Source organism: Oncorhynchus masou, chromosome 27 (genome assembly GCF_036934945.1).
Source record: "Oncorhynchus masou masou isolate Uvic2021 chromosome 27, UVic_Omas_1.1, whole genome shotgun sequence".
Classification (NCBI taxonomy): Eukaryota; Metazoa; Chordata; class Actinopteri; order Salmoniformes; family Salmonidae; genus Oncorhynchus; species Oncorhynchus masou.
In genome coordinates this window covers 27,871,209-27,886,208 of record NC_088238.1, presented here as the reverse complement: position 1 = coordinate 27,886,208, position 15,000 = coordinate 27,871,209, and the positions used below count along the sequence as shown (strand labels likewise).

Here is a 15,000-nt window from a genome sequence, read left to right as displayed (position 1 = left end):
CTGTTCTTTCCTGTTCTCTTGTCTTCTCCCTCTAGGTTCCTGACCTACTGCTACCTGTTGGCATTCAACGCGTGGCTGCTGCTGTCTCCCGCGGTGCTGTGTTATGACTGGCAGGTGGGCAGCATACCCCTGGTGGAGTCACTGTGGGACATGCGCAACGTCGCCGCCCTGCTGCTAGGAGTGGTCATGGTCGCCCTCTGTCTGCACTGTGTCATGTCGCTACAGGTGAGATGGACATGGAGATTAGGTGCCCTCAGAACAGCCTCAATTCGTCGCGGCGTGGACTCTACAAGGTGTCGAAAGTGTTCCACAGGGATGCTGGCCCATGTTGACTCCAATGCTTCCCACAGTTGTATCAAGTTGGCTGGATGTCCTTTGGTTGGTGGACCATTCTTGATACACACGGGAAAGTGTTGAGCGTGAAAAACCCAGCAGCGTTGCAGTTCTTGACACAAACCGGTGTGCCTGGCACCTACTACCATACCCCGTTCAAAGGCACTTAAATCTTTTGTCTTGCCCATTCACCCTCTGAATGGCAAACATACACAATCCATGTCTCAATTGTCTCAAGGCTTAAAAACCCTTCTTTAACCTGTCTCCTCCCCTTCATCTACTCTGATTTGAAGCGCATTTAACAAGTGACATCAATAAGGGATCGTAGCTTTAACCAGGATTCACCCAGTCAGTCTATGTGGAAAGAGTATAATGTTCAGAATGTGTTGTACACAGTGTATTGATTCTATCTGTCTAGTACTTGGACGTCTACATTAGAAGCTAGAGGTTTCTGAACTAGGCCTGCTTTTACACACTGTTACCCACAGGTTTCTAAACACAGACATTATGCTATCAAAACTCTCTCACCTTCTAATCAGAACACACTCTGGTCGAGGAGTTGCTCAAATTCTCACACGTTATTTGCGCAACCCACACCATGAACATACAGTACACGCTTTCTCTGCGTTGCCGTGGTGACAGGCAGTGTTTAGAGAAGGAGACTTATTATGTGTGAAAAGTGTGTGTCCTTTGTGTGTTTATGCCAGGTGGGTATTGGGTATGCTCTCACATGACACCCTCCTCTTAGTGCATCCACCCTCCCTCCCTCCCCCCCCCTCTCTCTCTCCTCTCGCTCTCTCCCTCCTCTCTTTCTCCCCCTGAGATGAACTCATTCTACAAGCCTTATTCAATCAAGCCTGCTTGTCAAAAGCATCATTCATCGTTATTGAAATAGGCCTTTGGTCCCCATCTCACTCAGACAGGGTGAGAGAAGTCTCGGCTGCTACTGTCAGCTGTCAACACCGAATGGCATTTGTGATATTGAGCTCTTTACCCTTTACTCCGTAGTTTGCGTCAGTGTAATTGTTTAAAGCTGAAAGAATTGTGAAAGCTCTTGTTCTCTTCCTGTAGTTTGGTAGGTAACTTTTCTCAATATGCTGATCTTCTTGTAGAGAATGAAGTGAAACAAGGCGGCAGGTAGCCTTGGGTAGCAGGTAGCATTTAAGAGCGTCGGGCCAGTAACTGAAAGGTCGCTGGTTCGAATCCCCAAACTGACTAGATTGAAAAATCTGTTTATGTGCCCTTGAGGAAGGCAATTCACCCTAATTGCCCCTGTAAGTACTATTTCTCAATTAACTTTACCCTTAACATGGCCTCCACACCAGTCATCCAGAACAGCCCACTCAAACAGAGTTCTGTGATCATGTGTGAGTGATGGGAACAGGAAGTGTATTGAAAAGGAGTCAGGTGTGTGTGTGTGTGTATGTGCATGCCAGAGCAAGATGAGGAAAGGCAAATGCCAGTGAGGAAAAGCTAAATGGAGAGGTGCAGTACGAATGAGAGGGAGAGTAAAAGAGAGGAAGCGGAAGAAGAGGGAGCATGAACACTTTTCCATTAGCAGGGAAGAGTGAGGAAATTAGATGAACATTTAATTGGCCAGCCCCTGCTGGGTGGGTGCAGGATTACTGTAGGAGAAGCTGACTCATACTCTACAATACAGCAGTGGTATTCTGCTGTGCACTAATCAGACAGGGGTAAACTCATTAGGCTGGTTAGTGTCATTGGTTGTTAAGACAAGTTATAACTGCTTCGGTGATCTGCATTTTTGGACACCGATCATGGCCGATTACATTGCACTCCACGAGGAGACTGCGTGGCAGGCTGACTACCTGTTATGAGGAGACTGCGTGGCAGGCTGACTACCTGTTATGAGGAGACTGCGTGGCAGGCTTGACTACCTGTTATGCGAGTGCAGAAAGGAGCCATGGTAAGGTGCTAGCTATCATTACACGTATCTTATAAAAAACAATCAATCTTAACACAATCACTTGTTAACTACACATAGTGGATGATATAACTGGTTTATCTAGCTTGTCCTGCATTGCATATAATTGATGCGGTAACTGTTAATTTATCATTGAATCATAGCCTACTTCGCCAAGCAGGTGATTTAACAAGCGCATTCGCAAAAAAAGCATTGTCGTTGCACCAATGTGTACCTAACCATAAACATCAACGCCTTTCTTAAAATCAATACACAAGTATATGTTTTTAAACCTGCATATTTAGTTAATATTGCCTGCTAACATGAATTTCTTTTAACTAGGGAAATTGTGTCATTTCTCTTGCGTTCTGTGCAACAGAGTCAGGGTATATGCAGCAGTTTGGGCGCCTGGCTCGTTGCTAACTAATTTCCCAGAATTCTACGTAATTATGAAATAAGATTGAAGGTTGTGCAATGTAACAGGAATATTTAGACTTATTGATGCCACCCGTTAGATAAAATACGGAACGGTTCCGTCTTTCACTGAAAGAATAAACGTTTTATTTTCTAAATGATAGTTTCAAAATTTGACCATATTAATGACCTAAGGCTCGTATTTCTGTGTGTTATTATGTTATAATTAAGTCTATGATTTGATAGAAATCAAATAAAATTGTATTTGTCACATACACACGGTTAGCAGATGTTAATGCGAATGTAGCGAAATGCTTGTGCTTCTAGTTCCGACAATGCAGTAATAACCAACGAGTAATCTAACCTAACAATTCTACAACTACTACCTTATACACACAAGTGTAAAGGGATAAAGAATATGTACATATATGAATGAGTGATGGTACAGAACGGCATAAGCAAGATGCAATAGATGATAGAGTACAGTATATACATATACATATGAGATGAGTAATGTAGGGTATGTAAACATTATATTAAGTGGCATTGTTTAAAGTTGCTAGTGATACATTTTTTAAATCCATTTCCATCCATTTCCATTATTAACGTGGCTGGAGTTGAGTCAGTATGTTGGCAGCAGCCACTCAATGTTAGTGGTGGCTGTTTAACAGTCTGATGGCTTTGAGATAGAAGCTGTTTTTCAGTCTCTCGGTCCCTGCTTTGATGCACCTGTACTGACCTCGCCTTCTGGATGATAGCGGGGTGAACAGGCAGTGGCTTGGGTGGTTGTTGTCCTTGATGATCTTTATGGCATTCCTGTGACATCGGGTGGTGTAGGTGTCCTGGAGGGCAGGTAGTTTGCCCCTGGTGATGCGTTGTGCAAACCTTACTACCCTATGGAGAGCCTTACGGTTGTGGGCGGAGCAGTTGCCGTACCAGGCGGTGATACAGCCCGACAGGATGCTCTCGATTGTGCATCTGTAGAAGATTGTGAGTGCTTTTGGTCACAAGCCAAATTTCTTCAGCCTCCTGAGGTTGAAGAGGCACTGCTGCGCCTTCTTCACAATGCTGTCTGTGTGATTGGACCAATTCAGTTTATCCGTGATGTGTACGCCGAGGAACTTAACTTACTACCCTCTCCACTACTGTCCCGTCGATGTGGACAGGGGGGTGCTCCCTCTGCTGTTTCCTGAAGTCCACGATCATCTCCTTTGTTTTGTTGACGTTGAGTGTGAGGTTATTTTCCTGACACCACACTCCGAGGGCCCTCACCTCCTCCCTATAGACCGTCTTGTCCTTGTTGGTAATCAAGCTGTAGTGTCGTCCGCAAACTTGATGATTGAGTTGGAGGCGTGCATGGCCACACAGTCGTGGGTGAACAGGGAGTATAGGAGAGGGCTCAGAACGCACACTTGGGGGGCCCCAGTGTTGAGGATCAGTGGGGTGGAGATGTTGTTGGCGGCCCGTCAGGAAGTCCAGTACCCAGATGCACAGGGCGGGGTCGAGACCCAGGGTCTCGAGCTTGATGACAAGTTTGGAGGGTACTATGGTGTTATATGCTGAGCTGTAGTCGATGAACAGCATTCTCACATAGGTATTCCTCTTGTCCAGATGGGTTACGGCAGTGTGCAGTGTGGTTGCGATTGCGTCGTCTCTGGACCTATTGGGGCGGTAATCAATTTGGAGTGTGTCTAGGGTGTCAGCTAGGGTGGAGGTGATATGGTCCTTGACTAGTCTCTCAAAGCACTTCATGATGACGGAGGTGAATGCTACGGGGCGGTAGTCGTTTAGCTCAGTTACCTTAGCTTTCTTGGGAACAGGAACAATGGTGGCCCTCTTGAAGCATGTGGGAACAGCAGACTGGGATAAGGGTTGATTGAATATGTCCGTAAACACACCAGCCAGCTGGTCTGCGCATGCTCTGAGGACGCGGCTGGGGATGCCGTCTGGGCCTGCAGCCTTGCGAGGGTTAACACGTTTAAATGTTTTACTCGGCTGCAGTGAAGGAGAGTCCGCAGGTTTTGGTAGCGGGCCGTGTCAGTGGCACTGTATTGTCCTCAAAGCGAGCAAAGAAGTAATTTAGAATGTCTGGGAGCAAGACATCCTGGTCCGCGACAGGGCTGGTTTTCTTTTTGTAATCCGTGATTGACTGTAGACCCTGCCACATACCTCTTGTGTCTGAGCCATTGAATTTGCAACTCTACTTTGTCTCTATACTGACGCTTAGCTTGTTTGATTGCCTTGCGGAGGGAGTAGCTACACTGTTTGTATTCGGTCATGTTTCCGGTCACCTTGCCCTCGTTAACTTCTTGCGTTGAGCAATCCCGTATCCGGGAGCGTAATCATAGCCTCAAGCTCATTAGCATAACGCAACGTTAACTATTCATGAAAATCGCAAATGAAATGAAATAAATATATTCACTCACAAGCTTAGCCTTTTGTTAACAACACTGTCATCTCAGATTTTAAAAATATGCTTTTCAACCATAGCTACACAAGCATTTGTGTAAGAGTATTGATAGCTAGCAAAGCATTAGCCTAGCATTCAGCAGGCAACATTTTCACAAAAACAAGAAAAGCATTCAAATAAAATAATTTACCTTTGAAGAACTTCAGATGTTTTCAACGAGGAGACTCTGTTAGATAGCAAATGTTCAGTTTTTCCAAAAAGATTATTTGTGTAGGAGAAATCGCTCCGTTTTGTTCATCACGTTTGGCTAAGAAAAAAAAACGAAAATTCAGTCATTACAACGGCAAACTTTTTTCCAAATTAACTCCATAATATCGACAGAAACATGGCAAACGTTGTTTAGAATCAATCCTCAAGGTGTTTTTCACATATCTATTCGATGATAAATCATTCGTGGCAGTTGTGTTTCTCCTCTGAAGAAAATGGAAAAATGCACGCAGCTGGAGATTACGCAATAATTTCGACGGAGGACACCAAGCGGGCACCTGGTAAATGTAGTCTCTTATGGTCAATGTTCCAATGATATGCCTACAAATACGTCACAATGCTGCAGACACCTTGGGGAAACGACAGAAAGTGTAGGCTCATTCCTGGCGCATTCACAGCCATATAAGGAGACATTGGAACACAGCGCCTTCAAAATCTGGGCCATTTCCTGTTTGAAATTTCATCTTGGTTTCGCCTGTAGCATCAGTTCTGTGGCACTCACAGATAATATCTTTGCAGTTTTGGAAACGTCAGATTGTTTTCTTTCCAAAGCTGTCAATTATATGCATAGTCGAGCATCTTTACGTGACAAAATATCTTGTTTAAAACGGGAACATTTTTTTATCCAAAAATTAAAAGAGCGCCCCCTATATCAAAGAAGTTAAAGGCAGTGGTTCGCGCTTTCAGTTTCGCGTGAATGCTGCCATCAATCCACGGTTTCTGGTTTGGGAATGTTTTAATAGTTGCTGTGGGTACAACATTGCGGATGCACTTTCTAATGAACTCGCTCACCGAATCAGCGTATTCGTCAATGTTGTTGTTGGAAGCAATGCGGAACATATCCCAATCCACGTGATCGAAGCAGTCTTGAAGCGTGGAATCAGATTGGTCGGACCAGTGTTGAACAGACCTGAGCGCGGGAGCTTCTTTTTTTAGTTTCTGTCTGTAGGCTGGAAGCAACAAAATGGAGTCGTGGTCAGCTTTTCCGAAAGCAGGGCGGGGGAGGACTTTATATGCGTCGCGGAAGTTAGAATAACAAGGATCCACAATCGATATGCTGATAGAATTTAGGGAGTCTTGTTTTCAGATTTGCCTTGTTAAAATCCCCAGCTACAATGAATGCAGCCTCAGGATATGTGGTTTCCAGTTTACATAGAGTCAAATAAAATTTGTTCAGGGCCATCGATGTGTCTGCTTGGGGGGGAATATATACGGCTGTGATTATAATCTAAGAGAATTCCCTTGGTAGATAATGCAGTCGACATTTGATTGTGAGGAATTCTAAGTCAGGTGAACAGGACTTGAGTTCCTGTATGTTGTTATGATCACACCACGTCTCATTAATCATAAGGCATGCGTTTCTGTCGGCGCGATGCGTGAAGAAACCAGCTGGCTGCACCGACTCCGATAGCGTCTCTCGAGTGAGCAATGTTTCCGTGAAGCAAAGAACGTCTCTGATGTCTGTCTGGAATGCTACCCTTGCTCGGATTTCATCTACCATGTTGTCAAGAGACTGGACATTGGCGAGTGGTATGCTATGGAGTGGTGCGCGATGTGCCCGTTACCGGAGCCTGACCAGAAGACTTTGTTTGCCCCTTTTACGGCAACGTTGTTTAGGTTCGCCGGCTGGGATCCGATCCATTGTGGTGGGCAAAACACAGGAGCCGCTTTGGGAAAGTCATATTCCTGGTCGTAATGATGGTGAGTTGATGTTGCTCTTATATTCAGTAGTTCCTCCTGGCTGTATGTAATGAAACCTAAGATTACATTTTATTTTTATTTTTAAGATTACATGGGGTACCAATGTAAGAAATAACACGTAAAAAAACAAAACTGCATAGTTTCCTAGGAATGCGAAGCGGCCATCTCTGTCGGCACTGGGTGTAGGGGAGAAGGGTCTGACTGAGCGGTGGTAGGTAGCAGCAGGCCCGTAAGCATTCATTCAAACAGCACTGTCATGCGTTTGCCAGCAGCTCTTCGCAATGCTTTAAGCATTGCGCTGTTTATGACTTTAAGCCTATCAACTCCCGAGATTAGGCTTGTGTAACCGATGTGAAATGGCTAGCTAGTTAGTGGGGTGCGCGCTAATAGCGTTTCAAACGTCACTCACTCTGAGACTTGGAGTAGTTGTTCCCCTTGCTCTGCAAGGGCCGCAGCTTTTGTGGAGCGATTGGTAACGATGCTTGAGGGTGGCTGTTGTCGATGTGTTCCTGGTTCAAGCCCAGGTAGGGGCGAGGAGAGGGACAGAAGCTATACTGTTACACTGGCAATACTAAAGTGCCTATAAGAACATCCAATAGTCAAAGGTATATGAAATACAAATGGTATAGAGAGAAATAGTCCTATAATTCCTATAATAACCTCAACCTAAAACTTCTTACCTGGGAATATTGAAGACTCTAATAAAAGGAACCACCAGCTTTCATGTTCTTATGTTCTGAGCAAGGAACTTAAATGTTAGCTTTTTTACATGGCACATATTGAACTTTTACTTTCTTCTCCAACACTTTGTTTTTGCGTTATTTCAACCAAATTGAACGTTTCATTATTTACTTGAGGCTAAATTGATTTGATTGATGTATTATATTAAGTTAAAATAAAAATGTTCATACAGTATTGTTGTAATTGTCCGATTTAATCGGTATCTGCTTTTTTTGGTCCTCCAATAATCGGTATCGCTATTAGCGTTGAAAAAGCGTTGTACAGACCGCACCACCCTCTGTAGAGCCTGCGGTTGTGGGCGGTGCAGTTGCTGTAGCAGGCACCTGTAAAAGCTCGTGAGGGTTTTCGGGGAGACAAGACTCCTGCTGTCCCTTCAATGTGGATTGGGGGAGGGAGCTCCCTCTGCTGTTTCCTAAAGTCCACGATCATCTCTCTTGTTTTGCTGACATTGAGTGATAGAGTGTGTTGTCAGGAAAATAACCTGAGGGCCCCTCACCTCCTCCCTAGAGGCCGTCTCGTCGTTGTTGCTAATCAAGCCTACCACTGTAATGTCGTCTGCAAACTTGATGATTGAGTTGGAGGCGTGCATGGCCCCGCAGTCGTGGGTGAACGGAGTACAGGAGAGTGTACTATGGTGTTAAATGCTGAGCTGTCGTCCATGAACGGCATTCTTACTTAGGTATTCCTCTTGTCAAGATGGGATAGAGTAGTGTGATGGCGATTGCATCGTGTGTGCGTGCACATGTACTCACGTGCATGTGTGTGTGTGTGTCTGTATGTGTGTGTGTGTGTGTGTGTGTACTGCCGAGCCATCTGTTGGCCTGGCAGGGCTGGTGAGTGTGTGTGTGGACTGGGACATATGTCAGTCAGCCAGTTCTGAAGGGTTCTACTGGGATGGACTAACGGTCCAGAACTAGAGGGGTCTGATCTGGGAGGGATGCCTTGCTGCTGACCACCCAGTATAGTCATCTGGAGCACTGGGCTGTAGCACAGAATATTCCTCTACACCAGGGGTTGAGAGATGAGGAGAGAGGAAAGGAGGGATGGTGGAAAGGGAAGAAAAGAAAAGAGGAGAGGAGGAGAAGAGAGGAGTAGAGTGAAAAGAGAGAGGAGTAGACTGACGGGGAAACTAGAGGACATTTAGAATGGAAAGGAAAGAGTTAACAAGAGAGTAGAGGACTGAGGAGATGAGTGGTAAAGAGATGGAGAGATTGACAGGGCGAAAGAAAGAGAAAGGAGATGGACAGATGATAGGGAGGAGGAGGAGGATGGAGGGAGAAAGGTGTGCAAGGTTAAAGCAGCTGTATTGTGACAGACGTTGTACAGGCGCCTGCTGCCATCTCCATGGTAACGGAGAAGCAGTTGAGACATTGCTCTCGTCTACAGCAGAGTTCAGATGTACAGGGAGAATAGGAAGAAGAAGAAGAGGATGAGGAGGAATGAGAGTGAGAGAGAGATTTTGTGTGTGCAAGAGAGAGAGAGAGTCCCCTGACGGGGCTGTGTTGGAATGACATACAGGGAACCAATGACACATGGAGAGAGACTATCAGCAATCCAACCTCCCCCATCCATTCACTGGTCCACTCCACTGCCTAGTGTATGGGATCACACTGCTTAGAGCAGCACGGATGAATGGGGGAGAGTGTATGTGCATGTGTTAATTACTGTGTGATCCTATCTATGGCATAATATCTAGCCCCCAGTCTGTGTGCTTCCATGCGTGTGTGTCTGTAGTCGACTAGTGTGTGATCCTATCTATGTCCGCATGCTGTACGTCCCGCGGTGTGATTAGGTGGTTGACAAGAGAATGGGGCGTGGATTGGACCGGCGGCTTAATCAAGACGCCACCGCTTTGTAACTGTAATTTAACGAGGGAATCAACGCCATTACTGAGGGCACAGTCATTAGACCAATTAGCTTCTGTTTGTTCGAACAACTACGCCGGCTATGTTCAGAATGGAAAAATACAGAGGGGGCTTTTTCATTCTTATTAAAAATGAATCGGTTCGACGCAGCGTAGATTTCAAAAGAATGAACTGTTTTTAATGATCTACTCAATCGGCGTCGGGCTTCGATATTTCCCGAGCATCAGTCAGATATGCTCAGGAACTAAGTGTGAAATGTATAATGAATATGCCATTGATCTATTTGCACTGCTGTTTGAAGTGGGCCTGCTTACATGCGCATCATGTTTTCAAAAACTGGACAGTATGCGTGCTTCTGCATACAACATGAAGGCAACAGGCAAAACGATTAAATGTGGGAATTTTAGGCTCTGTTTTTCCTATGGATGTGCTAACCTCTCACCCCACTTTCTCCCCCCCGTTTGTAGAGATTGGAGAATAGGGAGGTGTTGCTCGGGGTGTTGTTCCTGGTCTTTCCCTTCATCCCTGCCAGTAACCTCTTCTTCAGGGTGGGCTTCGTGGTGGCAGAGAGGGTCCTCTACATGCCCAGGTGGGTTGTGTGTGTGTGTGTGTTATTGTAGGTAATGTGTGTGTTTCCCCACATCTAAACCTCTCTGGGTTAGGATGGTTTGTAATGAGATAGCTGGTGTAATTCTCCTGTGTGCAGTAGTGTGTAGACTAGCTTGGTTGCCCTTACTGCATGTGTGTGTTTCCCCACCTCTAAACCTCTCTGGGTTAGGATGGTTTGTACTGAGATAGCTGGTGTAATTATCCCGTGTGCAGTAGTGTGTAGACTTACTGCTGTGTGTTTTGCTCTGGGTTAGGATGGTTTGTACTGAGATAGCTGGTGTAATTATCCCGTGTGCAGTAGTGTGTAGACCAGCTTGGTTGCCCTTGCTGCATGTGTGTGTTTTAGGGATGACCCCATTTAGTCAACTGGTCGATTGTTTGCAAAGGCCAGAAACAGTGAGCAGCAGGAGGACCAGGTTTTTCCCCTTCTGTTTAGGATATATTGATCTCTGGCTCCCTCTTTTTTTAGTAATTTGTGTGTCTTCATTTTTATCCTAAAAATTCAACCAGGAACAGATGACTCTCGGTCGACCAATATATTTTTTTTGTTGGGGACAGCCCTAGTTTGTTTATCTGTGCGGGAGTTTACAAGAGTGTGTACGAGTGAGTGATTGAACATATGGAGAGCGCGTCACACATGCACGCACACACACACACACACAAGGTTATTTTCTGCTGTGCTTCACACTTCAGTCAAGGGCCTCTCTGGTACGTCCTTGTAGTGGATTCCTATGAAGTGCTCTCTCTCTCTCTCTCTCTCCTCCCTCTTTCCTTTACTCTCTCTCCTCCCTCTCTCCTTTACTTTCTGCTCTCTCCACCTGTCTGTTCTCTCCCGCTGCCTTGCGTCACTCTAAGGGCTCCTTCGTCCTTCAGTGCTTTCAAGGGCTTTCCAGATAATAGTTTTCTATTTATTTTTCCTGATGCTGTTATCTTATAAGAAAAGCAAATTCTGTTTTGTCTGTCAATGCTCTGTCTCTCTTCTTCTCTCTCTCTTTCGACTTTCTATTTTCCTGTCTCACGGCCTACCCCCATCTCTTTCTGCTAATCCGGTCCCGGTGTGTGTGCCTGTGTGTGTGCGCATGCGGGTGTGTGTGTGTAGGATTATCATGGCTGTAGGGGCCTGGAGCCCTGATCAGGCTCAGATGGGCCCTTGGGGGCCTCTGCCCTTTAAACACACATACATGCCCGCGCGCACACAGACACAGACATTCACTCCTGCAGGTTGAGAGTTTAGAGTGTATAGCCTGGAGGAAGCTGTGTGTGTGTGTGGGGAGGGGGGGGGGGGCTGTGTAAAATCCGCTCACTTCATCTCTCTCCACTCACTTAACCTCCTGCATGTATAATGACAGAATAAAGTGTCAACAGATGCTTCTCAAATATGTAAATGATCCCCCTCAAAAGCAGTTCCTACTGCTGTGATAGGAGGAGTAAGGGAAATGGGACTCCTCCTCCTTTACTGTGGGGGAGTTGATCAAACAGAAAACATGTAACTGTTTTCCAATGTGTATGTGTTGTATCATCTCAGGCAGGTAGATGTACAGTATGTGTGTTATTACAGCCAGGATGTAACTAACCAGCGCAGTGGGATACTTGTCAACGAGGCAGAGGGCATGCTGGGATTGATTTAAAGTGAAGGGAACATGAGACGGTGCTAAAGAGAGACCCCTCATCGCTGCCTCTGCCTGCAGGGTGTTACCTGTAAGGCTAAATGTAGTCTAGACACATGTCTGGGCACAGGGTTTTACCTTCCATCTAAATGTAGTCCAGACACATGTCTGGGCACAGGGTTTTCCCTTCCATCTAAATGTAGTCAGACACATGTCTGGGCACAGGGTTTTCACTTCCATCTAAATGTAGTCAGACACATGTCTGGGCACAGGGTTTTACCTTCCATCTAAATGTAGTCAGACACATGTCTGGGTACAGGGTTTTCACTTCCATCTATATGTAGTCAGACACATGTCTGGGCACAGGGTTTTCACTTCCATCTAAATGTAGTCCAGACACATGTCTGGGCACAGGGTTTTCCCTTCCATCTAAATGTAGTCAGACACATGTCTGGGCACAGGGTTTTCACTTCCATCTAAATGTAGTCAGACACATGTCTGGGCACAGGGTTTTCCCTTCCATCTAAATGTAGTCCAGACACATGTCTGGGCACAGGGTTTTCACTTCCATCTAAATGTAGTCTAGACACATGTCTGGGCACAGGGTTTTCACTTCCATCTAAATGTAGTCAGACACATGTCTGGGCACAGGGTTTTCACTTCCATCTAAATGTAGTCAGACACATGTCTGGGCACAGGGTTTTCACTTCCATCTAAATGTAGTCCAGACACATGTCTGGGCACAGGGTTTTCACTTCCATCTAAATGTAGTCCAGACACATGTCTGGGCACAGGGTTTTCACTTCCATCTAAATGTAGTCAGACACATGTCTGGGCACAGGGTTTTCACTTCCATCTAAATGTAGTCAGACACATGTCTGGGCACAGGGTTTTCACTTCCATCTAAATGTAGTCCAGACATGTCTGGGCACAGGGTTTTCACTTCCATCTAAATGTAGTCCAGACACATGTCTGGGCACAGGGTTTTCACTTCCATCTAAATGTAGTCCAGACACATGTCTGGGCACAGGGTTTTCACTTCCATCTAAATGTAGTCTAGACACATGTCTGGGCACAGGGTTTTCCTTCCATCTAAATGTAGTCAGACACATGTCTGGGCACAGGGTTTTCACTTCCATCTAAATGTAGTCCAGACACATGTCTGGGCACAGGGTTTTCACTTCCATCTAAATGTAGTCCAGACACATGTCTGGGCACAGGGTTTTCACTTCCATCTAAATGTAGTCCAGACACATGTCTGGGCACAGGGTTTTCACTTCCATCTAAATGTAGTCCAGACACATGTCTGGGCACAGGGTTTTCACTTCCATCTAAATGTAGTCCAGACACATGTCTGGGCACAGGGTTTTCACTTCCATCTAAATGTAGTCCAGACACATGTCTGGGCACAGGGTTTTCCTTCCATCTAAATGTAGTCCAGACACATGTCTGGGCACAGGGTTTTCCCTTCCATCTAAATGTAGTCCAGACACATGTCTGGGCACAGGGTTTTCACTTCCATCTAAATGTAGTCCAGACACATGTCTGGGCACAGGGTTTTCCTTCCATCTAAATGTAGTCTAGACACATGTCTGGGCACAGGGTTTTCCCTTCCATCTAAATGTAGTCAGACACATGTCTGGGCACAGGGTTTTCACTTCCATCTAAATGTAGTCCAGACACATGTCTGGGCACAGGGTTTTCACTTCCATCTAAATGCAGTCAGACACATGTCTGGGCACAGGGTTTTCCTTCCATCTAAATGCAGTCAGACACATGTCTGGGCACAGGGTTTTCCTTCCATCTAAATGTAGTCCAGACACATGTCTGGGCACAGGGTTTTCCCTTCCATCTAAATGTAGTCTAGACACATGTCTGGGCACAGGGTTTTCACTTCCATCTAAATGTAGTCAGACACATGTCTGGGCACAGGGTTTTCACTTCCATCTAAATGTAGTCCAGACACATGTCTGGGCACAGGGTTTTCCCTTCCATCTAAATGCAGTCAGACACATGTCTGGGCACAGGGTTTTCACTTCCATCTAAATGCAGTCAGACACATATCTGGGCACAGGGTTTTCCCTTCCATCTAAATGTAGTCCAGACACATGTCTGGGCACAGGGTTTTCACTTCCATCTAAATGTAGTCTAGACACATGTCTGGGCACAGGGTTTTCCCTTCCATCTAAATGCAGTCAGACACATGTCTGGGCACAGGGTTTTCACTTCCATCTAAATGTAGTCCAGACACATGTCTGGGCACAGGGTTTTCCCTTCCATCTAAATGCAGTCAGACACATGTCTGGGCACAGGGTTTTCACTTCCATCTAAATGCAGTCAGACACATATCTGGGCACAGGGTTTTCACTTCCATCTAAATGCAGTCAGACACATGTCTGGGCACAGGGTTTTCACTTCCATCTAAATGCAGTCAGACACATGTCTGGGCACAGGGTTTTCACTTCCATCTAAATGTAGTCCAGACACATGTCTGGGCACAGGGTTTTCCCTTCCATCTAAATGTAGTCCAGACACATGTCTGGGCACAGGGTTTTCACTTCCATCTAAATGCAGTCCAGACACATGTCTGGGCACAGGGTTTTCACTTCCATCTAAATGTAGTCCAGACACATGTCTGGGCACAGGGTTTTCACTTCCATCTAAATGCAGTCAGACACATGTCTGGGCACAGGGTTTTCACTTCCATCTAAATGTAGTCTAGACACATGTCTGGGCACAGGGTTTTCACTTCCATCTAAATGTAGTCTAGACACATGTCTGGGCACAGGGTTTTCACTTCCATCTAAATGTAGTCTAGACACATGTCTGGGCACAGGGTTTTCACTTCCATCTAAATGTAGTCCAGACACATGTCTGGGCACAGGGTTTTCACTTCCATCTAAATGCAGTCAGACACATGTCTGGGCACAGGGTTTTCACTTCCATCTAAATGCAGTCAGACACATGTCTGGGCACAGGGTTTTCACTTCCATCTAAATGTAGTCAGACACATGTCTGGGCACAGGGTTTTCACTTCCATCTAAATGTAGTCAGACACATGTCTGGGCACAGGGTTTTCACTTCCATCTAAATGTAGTCTAGACACATGTCTGGGCACAGGGTTTTACC

General features: G+C 45.7%; 1 protein-coding gene across 1 annotated transcript in view; it reads left to right on the top strand.

The window, feature by feature from the left end:
- The window catches only part of LOC135515940 (protein O-mannosyl-transferase TMTC1-like), a 93,707-nt gene that overhangs the window by 54,145 nt on the left and 24,562 nt on the right, over nucleotides 1-15,000 (top strand). The window contains 2 exon segments of the mRNA XM_064939816.1: nucleotides 36-225; nucleotides 10,123-10,244. Coding sequence (XP_064795888.1) covers nucleotides 36-225; nucleotides 10,123-10,244 — 312 coding nt within the window.